This window comes from Serinus canaria, chromosome 5, assembly GCF_022539315.1.
Source record: "Serinus canaria isolate serCan28SL12 chromosome 5, serCan2020, whole genome shotgun sequence".
Classification (NCBI taxonomy): Eukaryota; Metazoa; Chordata; class Aves; order Passeriformes; family Fringillidae; genus Serinus; species Serinus canaria.
In genome coordinates this window covers 2,737,640-2,762,550 of record NC_066319.1, presented here as the reverse complement: position 1 = coordinate 2,762,550, position 24,911 = coordinate 2,737,640, and the positions used below count along the sequence as shown (strand labels likewise).

The following is a 24,911-nucleotide window of genomic DNA, read 5'->3' as shown; positions in this document are numbered from 1 at the left end:
TGCATCAGAATTTTATACTGTTGGGAATATTTGTAATATATTTGTGTATATTAATACTGTTGTATATATTTGTATATGTTTTTATTGTTGTATATATTTATATTGTTGGATATATTTGACCACCCTCACAGTAAAAAAGAGTTTTTTCTGCCAATGAGAATGGCACAATGAGAAAGCTGAGGTTATAAAGTATTTTTTTATGGTGAAATACTAGGAAATTCAACAAATTTCTGTGCAACTCATGAATGAGCCTAGAGGAATTCACAGAATGCTCTCTGCTGAGCCACAGAGATTTTTAAAGGAAGTCTCATTTCTATAAAACCCACCAATTACACCCATCCAAAATTCTATAGGCCTGTTCTCCTGGGGTTTATTATCCCAGAAATCCAGGTCAAGAGCAATGTTCAGCTACCACTCACTCCAAAACTCAGGCCAGCAGGGGCTGGGGCTGCACAGCACATTCTGCAGCTGGGCAGATGCCTTGATCAGCACCAGTGCTACCCCTGCAAGCACTGCAGGTGATGGTCTCATTTTTCTTTCAATTATGAACCAAAATGACCCAATCTGAGCACAGCAAACTGCCACTGGGGAACTGCTCACTACCACCCAAACATTTTCCAAACAGTCACAGAAGTAATTGCTGCTTAACCCTGGCTGCAGGTTAATGGGCATTCAAAAAGGGCTGATAAAAGCCTTTGATGCACCAGGAGGTCCATAGGTGAGGGGCAGCCCAAATGGAGCCAACTCCAGTCACTCATGCCACAAAACCACGGCAGGAACCCCTTCCAAGCAGGGAAGGAAAATGTCCCTGCTCCTCTGCTCATTGCACCAGGGGCTGAGTCACCACAGCCTCAACAAACATTCCTTCATCAGCCTTGTTCATTCTATCAATACTAAGGAGCTCTGGAGAAATAGCTGTCAATATTTATCACAATTTGCAGACTGAAGTGCTTTTGCCATGCTGAATCCCATCAGGAACCTGCCTTGGCAGCTCCCTGGGAGGGGAACGAGTGTTTCCCTCTGAAAGCAGAGCTGATGCTGTCAAACCCTCTTCATAAAGCATCAGGAATCACCACCCACTGAAGAAATGAAGGCAAGAAATCCCCCAGTGCTGATGTGCTGGGTAGGTGTGAGCTCAGCTCCCAGATCTCATCTGCAGCTTTGGTCATGGCACTCTCCCTGTGACAGGGAGGCATCCCTGCAGCTCAGCCTGCTCAATTCCCTCCACAAGGCCCTATTTTCACCTCCTTCTGTTTTCTAAACTGCAATATTCAACAGGGAGTTTGGTACAGAGATGATCCTTAAATCAGACCTGGACATTAAGGGATGTGGGTTTTCAATAAAACAGATTACAGGTAGGTTGTTTTCTTTTTTTTTTTTTTTTAAAGAAAATTCAGGATGAAATTTGCTGTTCTGTTCTCACAGAAATTCCTGCAGCTCTTTCTTGTTCAGAGAAATACAAGCATACAAATTCTTCTGAGCAGGAGTGTGAAGTACAGAAATGTGTCATTCACTGTCCCTATGATTATCCAGCCAAATCTACTCGTTACAAGCCTCTGAAAAATGACAATTCACTCATTCTAAAGACCTGTTAGAATTTGGCAGCATTGTCAAAACTCCCTCTTCTCAACACTCATTCTAAATCAGGCCCTAGAATTCTCAAACTAGACACTCAGGAAAAGGGTGAACTCGAATTTGATTTGAGACATTTTGCACTGGCATTGTGAACAAACCCTCTCGTGCTCACTCTTTGCATTCAAAAGCACCAAGCCCATGGCAGCTGCCTTGTCCCAAGAGCCCTTTCCCCTTCTGCATTTGTTCTCCACAGCAAAAATCATCTTCCAAATCCCTCAGCTGAGACAGAGCTCTCACTGATAACAGCCCTGGGTTGACTCCCAGTTTTTGATCCATTATTTACTGAAATAGATAAAAATTCTCAAGGGCTTAAAAGAATAAGTAAGAAAAGAGACTATGAAGTTAAAGACTATTCTGTAGAGTATTCTAAAGCAAGGTTGCCCTGTTTCCAGACTCCTGCACCCTCCTTGCAGCCTCATTGCTGTGTCAGTGCATTTACCCTGGTTATACACCAACAAAACCCAACAGCAGCAGCAGCTTCCCCTCACCCCCAGATGGTTCCCAGGTCTGGACACTGCTCATTAAGGAAAGGTTCTTCCCAAGTACATGACCATAAAGGGGCAGGTCATTAAATGATTTTACTCCACAATCTGAAATGCTGTCTGGTAATATTGCCCAAGCAGGAAAAAAGATGATTTATCCAAGCACCTGTTCAAAACTCCTTCCCTTGGCTCTAACTAGTGAGGTTTAGTGTGAGCTGTAAATTGTACTGGTTACACCTGCAACTTGAAATCCAGTCACCTCATCACTTAATTGTCAACATGTATGGCTCAATAATAGTTCACTTCTTTAATTGCTGTAACAGAGAATTCTGCTAAATCTGTAAAGGCAACAGTTAGCAAATCATGATGCACCACTGGAGTGCTGGGACCAAACTGGAGTGCTGTCAACAGCAATTCAACAAAAACAGTCTCATGGAGGCTTCTCCTACCCTGACCAGCAATATTCAGCCATTCTCAATAAATTACCAGCAAATGAATTCTGCTTGCAATGCAGCAACTCCCCATCATGAGCACACTTCAGCTGGGGAGAAGCTGCATGGAAGATGCTTCAGGTGCTTCATTCCACATCCTCCCTCCGTTGTCTTTAGAGGAGAAATGAGCTGAGAGGTTCAAAGAAGAGAGCACAAACACAGGTATCCTGTGTTTTGACAAAAAATTATCAGGTGGGTATCAATCCAGGCTTCCTGATGCACTAAACCATTAATGACAGGAGCCCTGCCAGTGTACACCTTGAGGCATTAGTGCAAGAGGGCTGATAAATGACATTAATAACACAGAGTGCACTGCAGGTGAGGAAAATCAACTCTGCCATGAAATCACTGTGTTCATTTAGAAACCAACTCATCAAAAATGCAAAACCATTAATGATTAGCCCTACACTACACATGATTTTCCATTTTGATATGAATACGAGTTTATTACACTGCACTGTCAGTCCAAATGTCTGCCATAGCAATTGGATAGAATTGGGTTTTTCTCTTAATTTCATTGAATTGCTTTCAGTGCTCCAAGTAATAAAATGCTGACTCCATTTCACTGCTGACAGACAGGCTCTGCTCAGGGTACCTTGTTCACTACCAACATTTAAACTCTGTTCACACCCTTTGGAAACCCTGCAAGCCCCAATCCAGCAGATTTGAGGATAAGTAGCAGCCTACCTTAATGTCATATTTTACAATAACCATGCAGAATTCAGTAGTTTCCCAAGAATTAGAAATGCCAGAAAATAAGGGAATGGAAGAAAGTTTATGGAAGAGGTTTGATTGAATAATATTACCTTGGCATAACAGGAGGCATTTTTGGAGAACCTCACTGCACTCCCTCTGCTTTATCTTTGCAAAATGATAATTGCAAAACAACCCTGAGCCACTGAGTTTAGTACCCATTATCCCAATCATGTAATGCAATGTCAACATTTAGGGAAAGGATTAATTAAAAAATGCCCCTGAAGTAAATTGGCTGCACTTCCAGCTAGGAAAAGGGGAGGACACATTTTCTCACTTGCAAATGCTTTCATCAGCAAAGAATCCATGTCTGGGGAAAGGGAGCAAAATCCAGTCTTGTGGTGCCAGAAGATGCTCCCATTTCATTCCTGAAAACCTGATCTAGGAACTGTGTTGCCTGTATGGGACAAAACATCCACAGAGTAATTTGGGAAGTTGAATGGAAGAGGAAAACTGCTCCAGAGCAGTACAGAAGGCTTTGCCCATCAGCAGTGGGCTGAACAGGACACAGAAATGAAAAGAGCCAGTAGTGAGTCTCTGTTCACCACCTTGATCACTTCCATGAATGGTGATTCAAGATTGCAAAAAGCTCCAGTCATCTTCTTCAGGCTAAAGCATTTTCACATGCTCCATCCTCATGGAGCACACAGGGGCCAGGGATGGCAGTGATGGAGGCACTCAGAGAGCCGGGCAGGCAGGAGAAACAGAAATGTTCTTCCACCCCCTCTAACAAACGTGTCACCCTTGCCATGTCCCTGTCACACTGATTCCCCTGCTGAGCACCAGGGAGAGCGGTGACAGGAGGCACAGGAACCCCCTGAAAATGTGCACACCCCTCCTGTGGCCATGCACAGCCCACATGCTTTGGTGGGAAATGCTGCAGCAGCTGCAGGGCTGCTGCTCGTGCCACCAGCTCTGGGTGAGCTGCAGGGAGCAGAGGCTGGGAGCCTTGCTCAGTTCTCCCCATTTTTCATGACAATTCTGTGAAAGGGCTCTCTGGTGTGATTATTCCCAGCATTCTGCCCACTCCTCACTGGGCAGGCGGCTGATGCAGCTGTGCCTGGAGGAGCTGCAGGGGAGACTGGAAGGAAGAGAGTCTGCAAAGGAGCAGTGTGAGGTTCAATGACCCGAAATCATGAAGAAATCCTGCAGCCTGTGGGGTGTGACCCCTGTGGCATGCCCTGGCCCAGCTGGGCTGGCAGCCTTGCCCCCAGTGCAGGGGGAAGTGAGGAGGAGACTGCTCTGCTGCAGAGCCTCCCCAGCTACACCAACCTGTGTGAAGCAGTGTGGGTGGCTCTCGAGTCAAATGCAAATCAGGAGTGAATACAAATTTGAGGAAATAAATATAGGGAGAGAATTCGTTTCCACTTCTTTCATATATTCTGAAATTGCAGCGATTGTTGGTTCATTAACATAAATCACAGAGCTGGGCACCCTATATCAGCTCAAATATTCATGAAAACAGCAACTCTAAAGATATCACCTTCAGATAAACAGATGTTGGCCTTACAGAAACATGGGGGGAAGTAAGGATTCAGAAAAGCACATCCACTTGCATACAAGCCACACATTCACATAAAAATACATTTACTTAATATTCCAGTCTAGCACAGCTACCAAAACACTCCTTGCTGTAAGAGCCACAAGCTCCTTGCCATTTAAAAGAGCATGAAACACACATGGACACATGCACAGGGCAAAGACTCTTTCACCTTTAAAAGGGCATTTGTGCCTCTTAAGAGCCATAAGTCAGAAGTAAGCAGCAGTCTTTGCTCACAGGCAGCACTGAACAGCCCGAGCACCTTACATCAACTCTTCTTAACTACTGCAAGATTAACGCTGGTGTGTGCCAGCTGTTTTTAATTCCTCAAGTACCAGCAACACGAAGGGCTGGTGTTTTGTGTTTAACACTAAAGGCAAGCCAAGAGACTTGGAGCTGAGTGGAAGCTGCCGAGAGAACGACCTGCAATGCATAACCTTGCAAACAAAGCAGAGCCTGCACGGATGGCAGAACGAGCACCAAACCAACAAAGTGCCTCCTAAGACTTGGGGGAGCTGCCAGCTAACACCTACTCACTTGAGAAGCCAGCAGCCCCTTGAAGAGGCAGTGCAATTCCTGTGCAATTCCTAAATCCCTCCGGTGATCCTGCAGGCTCCCATCTGCGAGTGCAGGCACCCAAACGCCTCTGTAACTCTCAGCAACTCTGGAACCACTGAAATTACTGTGCCCTGCTGCCTGAACTACCCATGGTGCTTCAAACTGAGCCTTTAGAAACCCCTGAGGACTTAGAATGGGTTTGGGGGTTTTTTTCCCTTGGACAAAAGGGCAAAAATGATAAGAAATGGGAGATTGTAAAAGCTCAGTTTGTGGCTCACTAGAGCCCTGATGGAAATCTTGGCTGTAATATCACAGGCACTAATGAGGAGTAGCTCTCCAAGAGCTAAAACACCAAATACCAGGAGCCAGGGAGGAGCCATACAGGATGCTGCTCTGGGTTGTCACATCCAGAGAATTGCAGGCAGAGTTCAGCAAACTCAACATAGGGATGACTTCCTACTGGGATCCTCCCTTTTCACCCCTGTAACCATGGGAGCACCTTCACAAGCCCTGACCCAGCTACCCAGGAGTGATGAGCAGGTTTTAGCTTCATTCCAGGCACGAGCAGGAAAGAGAAGCTTCCAAGAGCCCAACTTGCTATTTACTTCCAAGCATTTTCTGAAAGCTCCAACTGGAACATATTGCTATTTTTGCACCAAAGTTTATGTTAATTTCATCTTGTTTTACCATAAAAGCTTAAATCACACTTGGTGATAATGTAAATCACTGATCTGAAAACTCCCCACTGCAGTGTGTCCTCTTTTTTTTTTCCTCTCCCCAAAGAAATGGCTGAGCACCAGTGATTTGCATCCCCTCTTCATGGGATTACCCAAAAACTTGATACCAGTTAGTTAACAATGCCTGAATAATCTCTCAGAGGAAAAGAAAAGCTTATTTTGAGAAAGTTGTTGACTGTTTGACACTTGATAACTTAAATGCAAGATATCTTGGAAGACAAAATTGAATTTTGTATCTTTCAAATGTGCACTGAGGGAGTTTGGGGTGGCTGTTTGGTTTTTTGGGCAGTTTTCTGACAATTAGACCGTGGAAAACTGCTGAAAAGTTAAAATTTCTGCCCCAGTGATAAATGCAGGGCCCAGAGGTGCAAGGGAGCACCCAGCAGGATGATGCTTATGGAATGAAAGATTCCTATTGCACATGCACCTGTGTTTGTGTAAACAAGACCAAGTGCTGACAGGAGTTTTGTTCCAAACGAGGAAAGCCTGGGGAAACAGGTCAGACCCTTTAAGAGATAATTTGTATTTCTTGGTGCTGTGTGCTGGAGGAATGGAACAACTGTGCCAGTGATGTGATTGCAGCTGCACTCGTGGTTAGTTGGTTCCTAGGAAGTGGAGACAAAGAAATATTTCACAAAAAGGTTTTGACTTCTCTGGCATTTTGCAAATACATTGATTTTTGATGCAATTTGATCGTGCAAGAAGCACAAGGTAACATTTCAGTGTGTATCATCCCTCTCTGTCCCTACACCCAGAAATGGCTCCTGGCTCCCCACCCAGCACCGTGGCCAAATTCAAGTTTGTTTGCCAGGGTAGACACAGGCAGTGCCCCTCTGCCACAATAAAACAGGAATTTTTGGGGAAGTCATCCCTAGCAGAGGAATCCAGCTCACCCACACCCTCCAAAGCCCCTTCCCCTCCTCCTGCCTGTCTCCCCCCATGCCAGCACCCCCACTTCACCCCAGAGCTCCCAGGCCAGGCTCCCTGAGACAGCTGCTCCATCACAGCTCCTGCTGCTGCTTGGGAGCATCAGGAAATGGCAGATAAGAGCCCAGCATTGTTATCAGCTCCCCTCCATCTCTGCAGGCATGGCATCCTATGAAAGCAGGAAGAAAGTGAGACAGCAGACAACTCTATCTCTGACAAACCTGATGGAAACTGGCCAAAGGATTAGAAGGTTTCTGAGAAAGGTTGCACTTGGTCAATCTTTCAAATGGGCTGGGGAGAGAAAGGAAAAATCCATGGCTTTAGTTTTGTTTCCCTAGGAAAGCAACCAAAATATTTCAAATTGTTACCTCGTGCCTATGGCACTATAAAACTGTATCAAAAATCAGTGTATTTGCAAAAGCCCAGAGAAGTCTGAAACGTTTTTTGTAAAAGATTCCTGCCAGCAGCATCAGGCAGGGAGGGAAGAGAAGTGTGTACCCCAGGGCTCCAGGCAGGCTCTGCCCTGCATCCCCGGTGCTTTGGGCATTCCAGGCTGAATTCAGGGTCAGTGCTCCCACCCTTCCCGTGGGTTCTGTGCCAACCACTAGGCAGCAGAATCCAAATGGAACTCAAGAACAAAATGCTACATTTGTTTTGATCACATTAAAGTCAGAAGGAGCTATTAAAAGAAGTTGTAGCAGATGACTGGGTCCCGAAAAACCACGGGCAATAAATTCACATGGCAGTTTTGTTTCATAACTTCAGTCCCACTTATTCCTTCTTTGTCTACTCTAATTACTCCCTGATATGGAATTAATGTAGGAACCAAATTAAATGCTCGGGAAAAGTGCACGAATCAGCTGGCCTGAAAGAAACAGCCATTAAAAACAATTAGATAAAAACATCAATTCAGAAATGCACAGCAGGTTTGTGCCTGAGTCAGAGAGCAAACACAAAGCCAAAATGGAGAGCTGTGATGCCAGGAAAGGAGCAGCCTCTCGGGGTGTTCTGGAGGTGTTTGACACCACCATGCTGATGGCCTGCTGCCTTCAGAGAGCATCAGGGCTGGCAGGTGGCTCTGGGGAGAAATCAGATCCACATTGCCTCTTTGCTGCAAATCCACATTCAGATCTACATTGCCTCTTTGCTGCAAATCCTCCCCAAAGAGTGCTGTCACACTGGGATGGCACACACTGTAAGCCTGGAGCAGGGATCTAGCACTGGGACCACCCAGAGTGTCGGATCTGAGTCAAGCCAAGCTAACAGATAAAAGTGAAGATGAAAATTTGATGTTTGACACTGGGATTAACTCAGCAAAAGGAGCCACAGGTAAGGAAATCCAGTAAAATGGACTGGAGCCCTCCCTCCCCTCTGGATTTAGAGAGGAACTATTGGCCATGACCACTGCTTCCCAAGAAATACCTAAAGAAACAGGGTTTAACACAGCAAGAGCCACGAGTGCCACCATCACATTTTCTGAAAAATCCCTTTGCCCAGGATTTCTCTCCTGGGAAGCTGAGAAGCCTCAGAGGAAAAGGAAAACAATTCTTATCTCATTTGCTTCTCCTGTGTTTTGCTGCTTTGGAATGTGGTTGGAGATTGTTTATCCAACATGTGAATTGTTTTTACTTATTGGCCAGCTGGAGCCAAGCTGTGTCAGACTCTGAGAGAGAGTCATGAGTTTTCATTAGTATCTTTTAGCCTTCTGTCAGTATCCTTTCTGTATTCTTTAGCATAGTTTAGTATAGCATTCTTTAATATAATATAGATCATAAAATAATAAATTAACCTTCTGAGAACATGGAGTCAGAGCCACCATTTCCTCCCAGTGATGGGGGTCTCAGGAAATGCCACACCTGAGTGTATTACTGACTCTGCTTTGGTGATGCTCTGCAGTTTGGGACACTTTGGAAGCAAAATGTTCACCAGTGTGGATTGCAGAAGCCTGAGCTCACTGGATGTAAATACTGCTGTCAGTGTGGCAAGCACAGACACTCATTAGAGTGCACAAATCCTCCAGAGCTGATGGTATGAACGAGGGTACATAATGTCATCTCTGGGGCATAATGTCACCTCTGCCAGCAGGAGCTGTGCAGCCAGGCCCAGGCTGAGCTCAACCAAAGCCTTTCAGACTCCTGCACAGCCCAGGGGGGACCAGAAGGGTTTGACTCATGCTGGACTTGAGCAACAGCGAGCTTGGAGTGAATGCAGGAAGTACCTGCCACCAGTGATGCCTCAGGTTTTGGCTTTTCTATGTTTCACATTCTGTGCTGCTTTAGTGGGTGGGTCTGAGCTTCACATGAGGGGATGGTGAGCTCTGTGCACAGAGCAGGGAGACAAAACAATTCCTGCTCCAGCTGGGCACCAAGGACAAATGATCCAAATCTCAGCCCAAGAGCACAAACCCCGTGGGCTGGAGAGAGAAAAACAAGCAGGGTGGGACTGCCTGGGCTAAAGCTGGGATGGGACAATGAACTGCAAGGTGCAAATGGAGCAGAACTGATCCCAGGGAGAGACCCCGGGAGCGCTCGTGCATTTTGGGGCCATTTTGGTTCATCTTGGGTGCAGCCCTGGCTGGGCTCTGGTGCTGCCCAAGGTGGGTCCATGGAGGAGATCCTTGGAATCAATCCCTGCTTTATTCTTTAGGTCTGCCCAGCCTCTGCTCTAGGGCTGCACAAAGCACCACTGGAAGCCCCACAAAAATAAGAGCAGGGCACACAGAGCACAATTCCCATCATGGAAACCCCAGAGAAGAGCTGAAAATCCCCAGATGACCCCAAAGATCCCTGCCCCACACCCTCCCTGCTGGGGCCAGGCTCAGTGTGACTGCAGGGTATGATCCCTCTGTTTCCTTGAGCAGGTGAAGAACTTCCCCTGGTTTTCCAGCTGAGGGAACACAGAACAGGAACACAAACTCCTTGCAAATGCTGGGGCACCCACAGGAGACATTTCCTTAAGTGATTTCACTCTCTCCTTTTGAATTCTACATCCAGCAAAGACAGCTTACCCAGTGAGCCTAAGAATACTCCTAAGAACAATTTTTAACACACAATGGGATATGTACAGGTTGGCAAGTATTTCAAAATAACCCCTATGGCACCCCACTGGCAAAAATAGACACCAGAAACCTCTTCTAAATGCCACTGTATCAACACTGTCAGTATTCATTTTAGGAATTAAAATATGAATTCTTGCATAAAACTCCATTTATTCTAAGTTTCCCAAATCACATTGCCACCTCAGTCATAAGAATCCACCTGTGTTAAACAGAAAACCTTTCTGTGATCCAAATTGAGATTATGCTCCCCTTTTAGACATGAAAATCAAAGGTGCAGTGTTAATATCCAAAGTGGTTTCCCTAAGGAGACTGTGGCATCAGCTAAAATAGCAATCCTTCAGTTATTTACAAGAACAAATGCCAATATTATCTCTGGGAAAAGTACTGATATAGCAAAAGAACTCCAAGTGTTACTCAGGTGGGGCTTAATTCATAGAGGAATGAAATACAACACTTGTCATTATGTAATTGCTATTATTTTTTTTTAACATTTCACATGTTTAAATAGTATTGAAGAGAAACAGTGACATTATCCTGATATTAAAAAGTCCATAAAAAGAGGAAGGTGCTCTGTAACTAATAAATCTTTGTTTGCAGAGGCACACATTGAGTGCTTCAGAGGCAAAACCATGTTATTTCTATCAAGATGTGCTGGAACACCCAGATACTCACAAAGATCCTGAAAAGGTGGAATTTGCTGCTCACAGCAGCTTTCAGGCACACAATTTGACTTGCTCTTTAACTCTTAGGAGTTTAGTGGTGGGTGATGTGAGGTAAGATCTATGCACTTTGCAAGTTAATTACTCCCAAACTAGATTTCTACAAAAGAGGGACCACAGACCAAACTTTTTCTATAAAGAGAAGGATGAATCAATATACTTGTCTTTACTCTCAACCAAAATGTATTTGGATTTAAAAACAACAACAACAACAAAAAAAAAACAATGAATGAGAAGACTTATTCACATATCACTGCATTTCTTTCTTCTCTCTGGAAAGAGAAACCAACAGTATCCAACAGCAACTGTGCACCACTCTGAACTGGAATGAAGTTCACAGCATTCCTGAAAGTGAAATGAAGTTCCCAGCATTCCTGAAAATGAAGTTCCCAGCATTCCTGAAAATGTCACACTCACACAGAGCAGAGGCAGATGTCTCAGCAGTACAGTTCAACTAATGCAGGTAACTTCACACTCTGCTGCCTGGCTAACAATGATACCTGCTGAAAAGACCTGCCATTTATTGAGGGGAAAAGCAGTTTTAGGAAGGCACAGACAACTCAAATACCACACTGCAGCTATTTCTCCTCCAGATAAATCTTTACTGTGTTTGTTTACATTGTGCCAGTCACTGAAGGGCTCAAGAGATGAGCAGTACAACTTGCTGGGCACCTTCAAATAGCAACTTCAGTGGCACCTTCTACACTAGATGCTCTCCATACTAGTCTCAGCTTTTCCCTTCGTCCTTACTGCAGAGCAAACAAGAAAAACCCTGAAAACCTTCTGGAAAAAAAAACCCTCCTAGCTGGATCCCTACAAACTCAGTGGCACATCCCAGGAAGAAGAGCCCATAATTCAGACCCAGCCCACTGCTCAGAGACTCAGTTCCCCCCCACTGATGTCCCCAGGATTCCTCCCATCCCTCCCTGACCAGCCCAGAGCTCACAGTCAGATCCCCCAGGTTAGACCTAATTAGTCACTAAATACCCAAGCACTCTGAGCAATTCAACAGCAATTCAGTGAATCTAGGCTGGACACCCTGTTAAGAATTTTGCTCTGTGTGCACAAGAAGATGGCATTGATTTCAGCAATAATTGCCTGGAAAGACAATTTTAGAACCAAATTAGCAGTTAAATAATTGTAGAAATTATACAGAGATTTCTGTGATTGGACACTTGCAATAATAGCTGCAGAAATCTGTCCTACACAGACTCTGCAAAATGTGCCACATTATTGTAGCCTTAAGTTAATACTGTTGAAAACACACTGAATTCTGAGAACAGAAGCTCCTGTAAGATTCCCTCTTTGGGGTGACTTTAATTATCTGCATTAAACTGAAAACATTAGCTATATTGAAATATCTGATAAACCTTGAATATGCACACACTATTATCTCAGTCCTGCTCCCATTATCTATTGCTTTTAATTCTGATTTTTTTTAGAGAACCCACAGAGCCTGTGCAGCAGGGATGAGTGTTCTGCAGCATGGTGGAGGGCTGGAGTGTAATTCCAGATAAGCATTAAACGTGCTTCCCTTCCAGCATTCCAAGGGTTTCATTAATTGCAGAGGCTGATTTGGGGCCTTTTGGAGGACAAAAAGGAGAATAATATCAAGATGCCATTGGTCTCCTACCCAGGGCACCAAGGCCCACGCTGCCAAACAGAGAAAAAAACCTATCACCAAAAAAAAAACCCAACTATCACAAAAGGAAGGGTTCTAGAGCCAGAGGGAGAGTGAAGCATCACTGACTGGTTTGGAATAAGGGTTTGTTGGGTTTTTCCCTCAGTTGTTGATTATCTCCTTATTGCCAGTGCCAGGAGACAAAGCAAACAAAGAACAGTATTTGCCTTTGTTCTCTAATATTGTGACATTTAAGCAGGGTAAATGCAAACTGTCAGATAGAGATTTTGATATTGATGACAATGATAGACTGGATTAGCAGAGAAAGGATTTGATTGATGATGGAACAAAAAGAAGATGGAATAATTAATGCCCAGGATTGAATTTTTATGGACAATGAGCCACTTTAAATTCATTTTACATTTCTATCAGACTAGATTTTTGATCTAGTATTCTTAAATTTCAGGCAGGCATTTGACTTTGTATCTCACATTCTGATTAATAAAACATAAAATTGATACAGTGCCTATGCAATAGACTTTAAATGATTAAATTGAGCAGCAGTGCTTTTAATAGACTCACGTGGGGACTGATTCACAGCCTTGCAGCCAACATTCCTGTCAGGGGGAAGTCAAAACTATCTGATAAAAGCTCCCAGATGACAAGTGGGGAGGTGAGGAACAATAAGGTCCAGCAGATGCAGCCAAGTACCAGAGCACACATCTGGAAAGAAGGGCTGGAGAGCAATTTTCCAGGGTGAGAGAGTCTGTGGGGGCAGCTGTGGTGGAGGGCTGTGGCTGCTGAGCAGCCTCCATAAGGAGAAGCACTTGGGCTGCAGGGTCATTTATCTTGCTTCTCTCAATTGCAAACTCTGCAGAGTAAACTTGGTCCAAAAAAAAACCAAAAACCAAAGTCTTGGCAGCAGAGATGAACACTCAGATCAATGGGCACCACTAGAGAAGCAGCCTTAATTCAACTTTTATATTTGGGGAGGTCAGCACTACAACAAAAACTTCCATTCCATCTGGCACTGCTGCCAAACCAGGGACACCAGACCTTGGAGGCTGCAGCTCCAGAGGGATCCTAGGCTGAAAACACCTCCAAGAGTCACCTGGATGAAGAAAGGTGTGGGAAACACACCTTGGATGGAACCCTCTGGCAGCTCAAAGCAACAGGCCAGGCTTGGTCACAGTGCAAAAGCAGCTGTGCCACATCAGGGGAAAATTCATAGCTCACATTATTCAGGAGGCAAATCTGACACCAGTGGCTCCTCTGTGACCTAAATGCCTGGAAATGTTTTACCAGAAAACATTTTCCTGTGTTCTGTACTCCTTCCTATGGCCAACCAGCACCCTTCTCCAGCTTGCACTTCTTTATTCTTTTGGATGTGGGATTACTGGAGGGAAAACTCCATGTGCAAAGGAGGAACCCCAGCTGGTCAACAGCATTTTTGTACTCCCAGTAAAACATAAAGGTTTTACTTCACTCAGTACCACAGAAAGAGCTCTTGGTAGGTGATAATCTGGTGAAATTCCTTTTGAAAATAACTCTCTGACTTCATGTTAATTACGTGACAGGAGTTCATGGCTTTTTTATGGTGTTTCAATGGCCTAAAGAAAGGTACTCATAGAAAATAATGCTTTTGTTAATAGCAGGAGAGCCAGAACGAGCACCCCATAAAATGTCCAATCAACACTCCCACTTATTTTACTTGGCAAGAGATCACTGCCTGTAGACAATTCAGAGGTCAAGCTCTATCAGTCCAATAAAGGCAAACATTTGTTTTTAAACAGCAACAAACACACTTTAGATACTGAATCCTGCACAGGGAAAGACACTGATAAATTCAGGAGGCTGCAGCTTTGAAAACACCCCTGAAGCATCCACTGTGAGAGCTCTTGTCTGTTCTGGACTGACAGCCAGCAGCAGACAGGTTTTTTTCCAAGCCTACTTTTATGTGTATCTAATTCAGCAGCTACACTCAGCAAAAGAAACAAACAGAATTTTATTTTTTTTTAAACCTCAACAAAACCAACGAAATAAACAAAGAAAACCACACATCAGGGTTTGAGACTCTCAGAACCGGCGAGCACCAGGAAATTCAGACAAAACTTGTCAGAGAATGCTGGACAGCTACAACAATCAAGCCTGCAGAAGTCCTAAAAACATTCAGCCAAGACCACAAGATCACAGAAGTACTTTAAAGTTAAAGTATTGTGGAAGGCCAGACCAGAATATGCTAAATAAAACAAAAAACATAGTTTTCAAGAATTTTTGAAAACTACCCCTAAAAATTTCAGCTTCAAGATTTCTCATCAAAGACAATGACAGAAAACTGTCCTGATCAGCCATGACCCCTACAAAAATCCCATTTTTCACTCCTGACACATTCCTCTGCCAAAGCCACTCACCAGATTAAAAGAAAACTACACAAAGGAAGAACTCATCAAGTCTGTAATGGTTTCCTTTAAATCAGTTTTTCAGAACTTGAGCCACCAAGAACATCACATAAGCGAAATAATTTTCATGATTTTCAAAACAAAGAACAAATATCCGGTAAGAAACTGCTTCCTCAGACAAACTTCCACATTCCAACTCTTTTCTTACCATTTCTACATCAGTTACCAAAATATTTTGCAGGTGTCAGTTATTTCATTAAGAAACAGCACAAGAAAACCAACACATCTTTGTTTCCCATTCCTTGGGAATCTGGGGGTGTTTTTTTTTTTTGACATTTTAATTTCCATGCATTTAAATGCTTAACCTTTTTCTCGTCCTGGTAACACTCAAAAATCAATCTCAGCCTTATGAATGATGTGCATTTCTGTCCCAACCTTGTGCTGGCCCAGCTAGGGATGACTCCAGGTTTAATGGACAAAACCCATCCCTCTCAAACACAGGGCACCCACTTCAAGACTCCTCACACCTTTTCAGCTGAGGACACTGCAGTGAGATCATCATCCCATCCCTGAGCAGCAGAGTGGTGCAGGATGCTTCTGCTGCCTTTTTTTATTATTATTACCTGGGATTCCAGATGGATGGCAATCCACACCAGCTCCCTCCAGGAAGGTTTTTCTCCCCACCCATCTGCAGGAGCACTGAGGAAAGCCCAGCCCAGTGGGTGTCCCATGCACAAAGGCTTTCCCAGAGAGCAGCCCCCAGCCCACACAGAGGCTTTCCAGCCACAAGGAGGAAAATGCAGGCACATGAGGCCAATTCAGGAGGAATTTCAGAAGAGCTGCAGCTGCTCCCCTGCTGACACAGCAAACCTGATGATGACACCTGAGAGTTGGAGCCCCAGGCTGGGGCTGTGTGTTTACAGCCTTACACTGGGTTTGCTGGCATTTCTCCCACCTGCTCCTCCCATTCAGAGCCAGCAGGAATCAGCTGCAGCATTTCCCTAAAAAGGGTGCTAACAGGTGATAAAATGACAGACAAGGTGTTGTAGTGCCTGGTGGGGAAAACATGGAAAGGGCACTGTCTCATAAGTCTGAGGTTTTATTGTTTTCCTCTTTGAATGTTCTTTCATTTTTCCATCTTCCTTCCTGCTCTCAGAATGCAGAAAAGTATTTCTTCTCATTTAACCTCCAGATCAAGTGGAAATATGTGTGTTACATTTTGCTACAGGTGCTGTATATACCTCCAAAAATTAATCATTATTTAAATATATTCTTCATCTTAATTATACATTATATAATATTACATTAAAAATGTATAACTATATATTATATAATTAATTCTATATTCTAGATTATTATCTAGGTAATATCTATTAACTTCTAATTAAATACCCTCACTGGGAGTTTTTCTGTGTGCTGTTTGAGCTGAGAAATGCCCTGTCCAAAGCCCCTCAGTGCTGTCCCCCTTTGCTGGGTTAGCAGTGAAAGGCAGGTCAGTTCAGGAAGAACAGTAGCTCCTCCACTGGACTCAGCAGAAGGGAGTGAGAACAGCAAATAACCACCAAAATGCTTATTTCTTTTTTAATGAAATGTTGACATGTTTGGACATGGAATGAAATTCATCTGCAAACATTCCCAGCCTTTACCAGCAGCAGAAACAACCTTTCCCACATGACTAAGAAAATACCATAAACAGAAAATTACTCACAATCCCCTTCCTCTTGTTCATTGGCCTGACCTCAAGCAAGTGTGAAATGTTTTCAAAAACCAGCCCAGTGAAGACTAGGAGGATGCAATACACTCCTGGGTGAGTGAACATGTCAGAAAATAAGATTTAAAAGCCCTTTTATCATAAACAGCCAGTCAGCATCCCCTGCAGGAAAAACATGGACACCCCTCCATCTACTCTGAGCTACTTGCTTGTCTTCATCTATGGAGAACAGCTCCATCAGAATGGTTTCAGTATGTATGAATTCAGAGCATTCTCTAGCTATATGGACAGAGTTATTTACTGTCAGCTAATTATTCATTATCAGCTCAGCTCCAGGAATGCAGTGGGAGAAGGTAACCCATGGCTGGAGGATCTGTGCCAAGCACATCCATGAAAACCTCAAATCCTGCCAAAGGAGCCCCTTCTTGAGTGCCCCTGGTAGCCCATTTTCAGCCCTTGCTGTAGTGATGATTTGCCTAGATTGAGGCAGAACTGGGACTTTTCACTGCCCTTTCACAGGGCACCTGAGGTGCCTGCATGCATTTTGCCCTCTTGGGGTGATCAGAACATTGAAAGAGCAACATGACCAGTCTGAGACTATTGATCTTCCAAAATGCTGGACTGGGGACTGTGGAGAGCAACCACAGGAGATGGAGGGTGCCTTTTCCTCTGTCCTTGTCCTTTTTTTGTGTCCTTATCCTTTCCCTATGTCCTCATCCCTTTCCATAGTGCTGGATCTAGGGAAGGACTGGTGGCACACGTGCTCACAGCCCTGGGCAGCAGCTCCTTGGGCAGTGAGAACACCAGCCCATGCACTGCCAGATGCACCAGTTCTGGTGCTTTTTTGGGGGTTTCAGGAGCTGAGAGGCACCAAGTCAGGGCTCAGGGAGCTGCCATCCATCGGGAGCTGTGGCCTGTGGGAGGTGGCTCTGGCAGTTTAGCAGCTGGCACAGAGCACTCTCTGAGTTGTTCAATCCAAGCTCCAGCTGTGAGAAGCAGCCCTGGCGCTGGAGGTGTCCTCATTGTTTGTGAAATCATTGTTAATTAAGGTGAGATCTCACTGTGCTGGTGCTCAGCCAGCACAGGGAGAAATGGACCTTTCCCTGACAAGTTTATCGTTCAAACAGCCTCCACGAGCAAGCATAAAGGATGATGCAAAATGATTCAAAATGAAAAAGGCTTGTTTTATTGTTTCTGAAAACTTTATTTCCACAGGCCCCCCACTGCAGTCCCTCTGATTAGCTGATTAATCTCATGAGCAGCACAAGCATGAGCAATGTGCCTTTCTTTCCCTCTGCTTTACCCAAACCATGGTGACACTGGCTGAGGGAGGCTCCACCAACACCAGATCAGCTTTCAACAGCTGCCATTCCAACCTGGGTCCTTCTCCTTCTCCCAGGGAAAACAGCAGCCCACAGCTCACACTTCTGGGTCACGAGGGAGTTCTGCCTTCTTGGAGCATGGTAGGAGTCAACCCAAACCCTCAGATTCCCTCCTTCCATTTCTGGTGCTTTACCTTTTTCTTTCTTGACCCAGTTTTGGCACTGGCCATTCTGTAATCCTGATTATGGTGGGCAGTGTAACCTTGTTTTCCACCTGAACTCAAGCAGTGGTCCTGGGGGTGACACACTGTGGAAATGAATCATTAACTCTGCATGTCACTGGGCAGTATGGTATGCACCCAGCTAAAGGAGCATAAAATGCCTGTAAAACCACAAATAAAACCTCTCATCTGATGTTTGAAACCTAATCCCTCTGTAGTCCATGGTGAAAGTGTCCCAGGGCACTGACCAGCACTGAGGTCTGGCTCTGAGCCCCTCACACAGAGATGACCAATCCCTCTGAGCCCAACAGCTAGAAACTGAATGCTCATCCTGCCAGGATCTCTCCTCCAGGGGACTGTTGCCCTTTGTGTTCAATTTTTGTTGAAGTCTAAGGAAATATGATTGGGCTCAGGGATCAGGAAAATTTCGAGTTGTCTTCTGAAGCAGCAGCACCAGAGTAAAACAGGTTTTCCCCTCCATGCTCCTGGTTCCCTGCTTTGTCTTCATGCACTGCAGAGCCACATGCAGCACACAAACCCAAAAGAAGGCTGGAGCATTGATCCACGAGTGTGTGCATCTGTACAGATATCATTTACCCAGAGAGGCAAACATTGCCCAGTGGAGGAAGCTGTGGTAGAAATGGTACATGACAAGTGCTGCTCCCAGTGTTTCCTGCATCCTGCATCACCACTTGGACTCCATGGCAGTGGATCAGCTCTATTCATCACACACATTCTTGTAGTAATCACCAAAATTAGTAAAAGCACATTTGCTTAAAAGAAATCCAGGCCTAGGCTGCTCTTTATAAGCATTCTTAGGCACAAATTATATTCTTGACTGAAAATTTGGCTCTACCATGTTTTGCTCCTGCCTTCAATGGGAGGCAGCACTGCATGTGCTCTGGAAGGCAGAGCTTTCAAGGTTAATTGACATCCAATTAATGCACCTCAGCAATCATATCCAGTGATAAGCACGGCACAGGAGTAGTAAAGTTTTATTTGCAATTTCAGCTGTAAAGCTCAAAGCTATCAAGTACAACAAATTATGTTTAGTATCTTAGTGTAACTACCCAATAATCTGAAATTCCCAGGCAAAGCCTATCAGTGACAGTATTTTCCACTGTGTGGGCTGTGTACACTGGGATGATGTACTTTGGCTTGGTGCTGTTGCTGCTTCTCACCCCTTTTTCTCTTTTCCAAGCTGTTGGCTATGAGATACCTACAAATACAGAGTTTTTTAACTCTACTGGATTTCTTCACTTACAAATGAGATCATGGCTGTGCCATAAATACATGCAGACCACAAAGGAAGAAACAGAGTATTAACACTTTTCATCCTGCTCTTGAATCTCATCCTGGAGCTTGAAGAGGTGTCTTGTTGAATTGTCAGAAATACCTCAGCTCTGACAGCTGAGCTCTGAGAGCCTGGCTGCCTCCAAGGGAAGGAACACATCTCCTAACTCAGGTGTGCTGCGAGAGTTCCTGTGAAATTCAGACTGATTTGACAAGCAAAAGTAAAAAAATTAGCCATTCCTCTGATCACGGGTCCATTTGTGTCACAGAGGTAAATCAGACTGTGGCATTTACATGCCCAGCACAAGTAATGCAGTAAGAGGCACTGTTCCACCAAGCTACAACCTGCAGATGACAAACCTTATTATGTTATGGCTGTAAAACTGGCACCAATTGTATACAACTACTGAACATTCCTGTTAACAGCTTCAAAATATGGACTCACATACCTGGTCCTTTCTTAAATCCAGAGGAATAATCTAGCCCTATATCAATTTTAGCCTCTTTTAGCATAGCCTCGAATTATATTTGGCATCTCTATCTGGCACATACAATAACTGCCAGCAACAGTAACCATTTCTGCATTGAGGTCACCCAGTATCTCCACTTCTCTGAGAAGTCTGCAGAGCACAGGACACTGCCCGGCTCAAAAAGTCCAGGGAAACGGGAAAAAAAATATAGCCCAGAAATTGTCGGAGCTTTCAGCTGCATTTGAGATTTTAGCTGAGATCTCGGCACAGCTTGCCCTCCGCTAACCCCTCCTTATCTTCCCCTCCTCCCCACCACACACACACACACACAGAATCACTAGAATCGGTCCTCCGCTTTAAGAAAAGCCTCTGCCCGTACCTTTCCCCGCAAGGAACGAGACCTAACCCAACTCTCCCGTCCCATAGGAAATGCGCCAGGCAGGCAGCCCGCGGGCGGCGGCAGCGCTGCCTGTCTCGGGGAACGGCGCAAACCCCGAGCATCCCCCGCGCACAGAGAGCCTCTGTTCGCCAGCTCGCTAAAACAGGGATGCGGCAGACAAAGAGCAGCGCCCGGCGCTCCCCGCTGCTCCCGGCGGTGCCGGGTACCGGGCACGCTTCACCTTCTCCCGCGTCCCTCCGGCACGGGCTGGGGCCGGCGGCTCCCACCCGGCGCGGCCGCAGCAGGTGATGCTGCTCGGCGCTCGGCGGCCCCGCGCATCTCCCGCGCTCCTCCCGCGCTGCTGCTTACCCGGCTGGGCGCGGGCGCTCGGCAGTCCGGCCGCGATGAGGGCCAGGAGCAGCAGGACGGCGGCGGCCGGGCCCGTTCCGCCGCCCGCGGGCCGGGCGCTGCGCGGGGGCGCGGGGCCGGGCGCTGCCGCCCGGGGCCCCGCGGGGCGCGCCCCGCTCCGCCGGCCCGCCGCCCGCCGCATCCCCGCTCCTCGCACGGCCCCGCCGCGCTCAGCGGGCAGCGCTGCCCATCGCCGGCCGGGCTCTGGAGCGGCGGCTCCGCAGGCGGGCGGCGGCGGAGGGGGCGGAGCGGGGGCCCCGCATGCCGCCCGCGGCTCTGCCCGCACGCCGCGGGGCCGGGGCTGCTCGGCCCCTCGGGCTCCGGCGCGGGCGGAACCGAGCTGCACCCACAAAGGGCTCTCGGCGCCGCCAGCGCCGGCCCCGCTCCCCGCCCTCCGAGCGCGGGGAGGCGGGAGCGGGGGCGGCGCTGCCGGGGCCGCGGGGACCCCTCCGCCGCCCCTCGCGCTCCGCCGGGGCAGGAGCGGCTCTCCCCGATGTGTCACCTCCGCGGGGGCGGAGGGCTCGGTCCCCGCCCGCCGGGCACGGGCGGCGCGACGGCGGCTCTCGGGGATGTGTCGCCTCCGCCGTGCGCTGAAGCGATTGTGCCGGCACCGCCTTTGGGTGCAAACGGAGGTGCGCCCGCCCGCAGCGGTGCTGCGACACGGCGGGGTTGGAAGTGCCTCTGTGCTCACTGTGGGATGATGTCCCGAGCTGGGAGTCGCCGGGCCGGGACATCTCCAAAGATTGTCCATCGTTATCCCAGGCAGCAGCCAGCACCTCCTCCCGGCAAAGCAGCCCGAGCTCCACTGGCAGCATTTCTGCAAGTGCAGAAGCAGCTCTGGGAATAAAGGAGCTCGAGGGTACCGAAGGAGGTGACCAAAGTGGCAGCTACGTGCTCAGCCAGCCACTGTGCAAAGAACACAGGAGAGGTCTTCTCTGGTCGCCCCTCTCCTGTGCTCTCTCCATCACTCCCTCCCTGGCTGGGATGGGGCTCAGACACAGACTCGAAGGGAAGCTCCAAGACAGAGAGGATCCTCTCTGTTTTGCTTTAAGGTACACCGGGAGGTCAACACGAAGCGCACGGGATGTGTTTTCTGGACAGCAGAGGGGTCAGCCCCAGCTGCTGCCTCGGTCACGGTCACACCCAGCACTGGGCAATCCATTTAGCTTTTTATCCAAGTCCTGTTTGCAGCAGAAGCAGCGTGAATTCTTTATTCTGGCATCGTCTCTTTCCTGAACTGCATCCATGACTACTTTCAGTCCCAGACCATGCCTGCGGCCAACAGGCAGTGATGGTGGAAGGAGGAGCAGTGCAAAGGTGGATTTGGGGCACAACACGCTCCAGGACCCCGAGGGCTGATCCTGAAAGGCTGCGGCACTGTTTACAGGCAGGAAAGCTGTCCCAGCCTCCCAGAAATTCTGCTCTGCTGGAAGCTGTCGTGCTGAGAAATTCTTAGAAGTCAGGTTTCAGGCGGAGCAAACCTCAGCATGGGCCAGCCACAGCTTGACAGCCTGGTATCCAGCCGCTGGCAGCATCCGAAAGCCCTGACAACCCCTAATTACACATTTATCTGACTGCTTCAGCACACTCCCGGTGTCACCAACGCAATTATGCTGTCCCATTTCCACCGTTTTGCTTTTCCCCCCCAAATCACTAATTCATCCCGTGCAAAATTAGCTTCCCCTTGATGACTGCCAGCGATTATCCAGAGCAAAGATGGCAGTTTATGATTATTATAGTGAAATGGAGCTGGCTCATCACTCCGCTTAATCCAGGGCCAGCACGTTTAGTGCGGGGCCCTCTGCTGGCACCTTCAGGGAGCTTCGCACAAACCTCATTTCATCGTTTTCTAGGGTTTTTTTCTAGGTTTTGACAGAACTCGACTATGTAATAGAGCCATCAATAAGCTCATTTTCACAGCACTCTATTCAGTATTCAGCATTATGGTTTTCTCCTAATTTTCCATTACAGTGTGTGTGCGTGCATGTATTATGGAGAAAATACAAGGAGCAGATTGAGTTATTTCAAAGGATTTTAGAAATGTGTATTTTCCAGAATGAGGAATGGATCTTTTACAGCTCATGAAAAATCACTGGGGTTTTACCAAACAACTGCAGTTAGCTACTTGCTAAATTTAACTTTTCTAATCCTGTTTGGGTTGGGTTGGTTTTTTTTTTTTCCAAGATCCAAAATTGCCTTGCTTGCACTAGACCTACTGCAACATCCCAAGTATTGCTTCCTTTTATAAGGGAACCCATAAGATGAGGATTTCCTTCATGGATGAGAAGTGACTGTGGCCAGGCAGTGACTTCTCTGTGAAGCTGGTGGCAGGCCATGGTCTCTCTTTGCAGCAGAACAGTTGGCATTTTTCATTTTCATGAAAAAATCAAAACTCAAGCACAGAATGGAGTCCAGCCTCCAGGCACCTCTGCCAACAGGCTGTAGATGCTCCCAACCTGCCATTTCAGGGTCTGAGAAGAATCCATCCAAGTGTGTACTTCATCCTCTCAGCATAAAGCTTTATTATTCTTACAAAGCAGACTCAGTGCTGTTCCCCAGGACAAGGGCAGGCAGAATTATCTGAACCTGCTTAGAACACAAACCCACCTCTCCTGAGAGAGAAAATGCAACTTCCTTCCTACAGGTGGAAGGCAGGAAGATGTAATTAACATTAATCACCATCAAACCTTACCCATGACTTAATAAGCCTTCCTGCACAGCAGGACAGCCAGAGTCAGTGTGGGGAGAGGCAGGAGATGCTGCAGCCTTCCCCTGGTGCTCCCACAGCTCTGCACTGCTCAGACAGCACCTGCTGAACTTTACAGGCCTGGAGGGAAGGCACAGCTCTCTAGAGGGGAGCAGCACTGCCCACAACCCTCCCAAAACTTCCACTTGTGCTGCCTCAGCCCCCTGCAGGAGCTTCACAGCGTGCACGAGCTGCAGGGCTGAGTGTGACTCCACCACAGGCACCAGCACTGCTTTGGGAGCTGTGCCAAACAGCAGCTTCTCTCTCTTGCCTCCCAGAGACTGATCATCTGCCCAGCTGAAAAGCCAGGCTCATTCACTGAACCCCCTTGTCCTGCACGTGACAGCCCCATTGATTCTGGAAGGTTTTCCTTGAATGAATTTGCCATCCTAACTGCAGTACAAACCTGCACTTTGCATTTAGTGACAGGGAAAATACCCAGTTTTAAAGCAGTGTTTGTCACCCTTAAAGACAGTTAAAGGGAAAGATGATTTACACATAACTGCCTGTGCACAGGATGGGAAAGAACACAGGGGACAGTTGTGCTAACAGAAAGGATTTCCCAGGCAGAGAATTCCCTTTGAAAGGCTCAGGCTGCCTTTCCTTGGTTGTTAGAGGTTGCCAGAAGTGAGAGTGTGAAATGCACCGAGCCAGGGGCCCCATTGGCGATGGGAAAAGTGGGATCTAGACACCAACACGCATTTAAAAGTCAACAATAAACAAGGCTAGCTGTAAAGAAGGGAAAGGAAGCTGCTATTGAATGAAGCCACAGGTGCCTGCAGAATTTGGACAGAGGTGTTTACACATCACCTGAGGCACAGAGCTGCAGGAAAAGCTTTGCAGACATTGTGACCAACTGCACTGAAGTGCAGTGACAGATCCACATCGGCAGGATCTGATCCTCATCAGATCCTTACATTTAGCACTATAAAGCTTTCTGTCAACTCAGAACTATTCTGGCATCAAAACCACACTGCACTGTCATTTCAGCCCTTTACATTTCATTTCTGACTGCCCCTAAAACGCAGTGCCAGGCACAGAAACCATCCCCCCACCCGACCACCAGGTTTAGGAAGCGCTGCAACCCCACGGCAGAGTGGGCACATTTGGCTGACAACAGCAAGGCCAAATGTGCCTTCCATGGAGGTCTGGTCCATAGCAGGTGGCCATCTGGAGCCACTGACCATGTGGGGCCATCTGTGGCAGCAGGAGCACCTTCCTGCTGGCCCAGCAGCAGCTGCCACCAGCTTGGCACAAAGCTCAGCAGCAGCGAGGTGTCTGCTGCTATCTGGGCCAGATCACCTTCCTCTGAGGTTGTAAAAGTGGGACATGCAGAACAAAGAGCCTTCCAGGTGTGGCTGCACTAAAGATGGCTTCTCAAGACCCTCTGAAGCAAGCCTTGAAAGCTAATAAGATTTAAAATTTCAAAAAGAAGCTCAGT

General features: G+C 46.8%; 1 protein-coding gene across 1 annotated transcript in view; it reads right to left on the bottom strand.

The window, feature by feature from the left end:
- KIAA1549L (KIAA1549 like) overlaps positions 1 to 19,980 on the bottom strand; it is a 130,017-nt gene extending 110,037 nt beyond the window's left edge. Inside the window, exon 1 of the mRNA XM_050975897.1 lies at positions 19,917 to 19,980. Within this exon, the coding sequence (XP_050831854.1) occupies positions 19,917 to 19,980 (64 nt within the window). The remainder of the gene's footprint in view (positions 1 to 19,916) is intronic.
- Between the last annotated feature and the right edge of the window lie 4,931 nt (positions 19,981 to 24,911).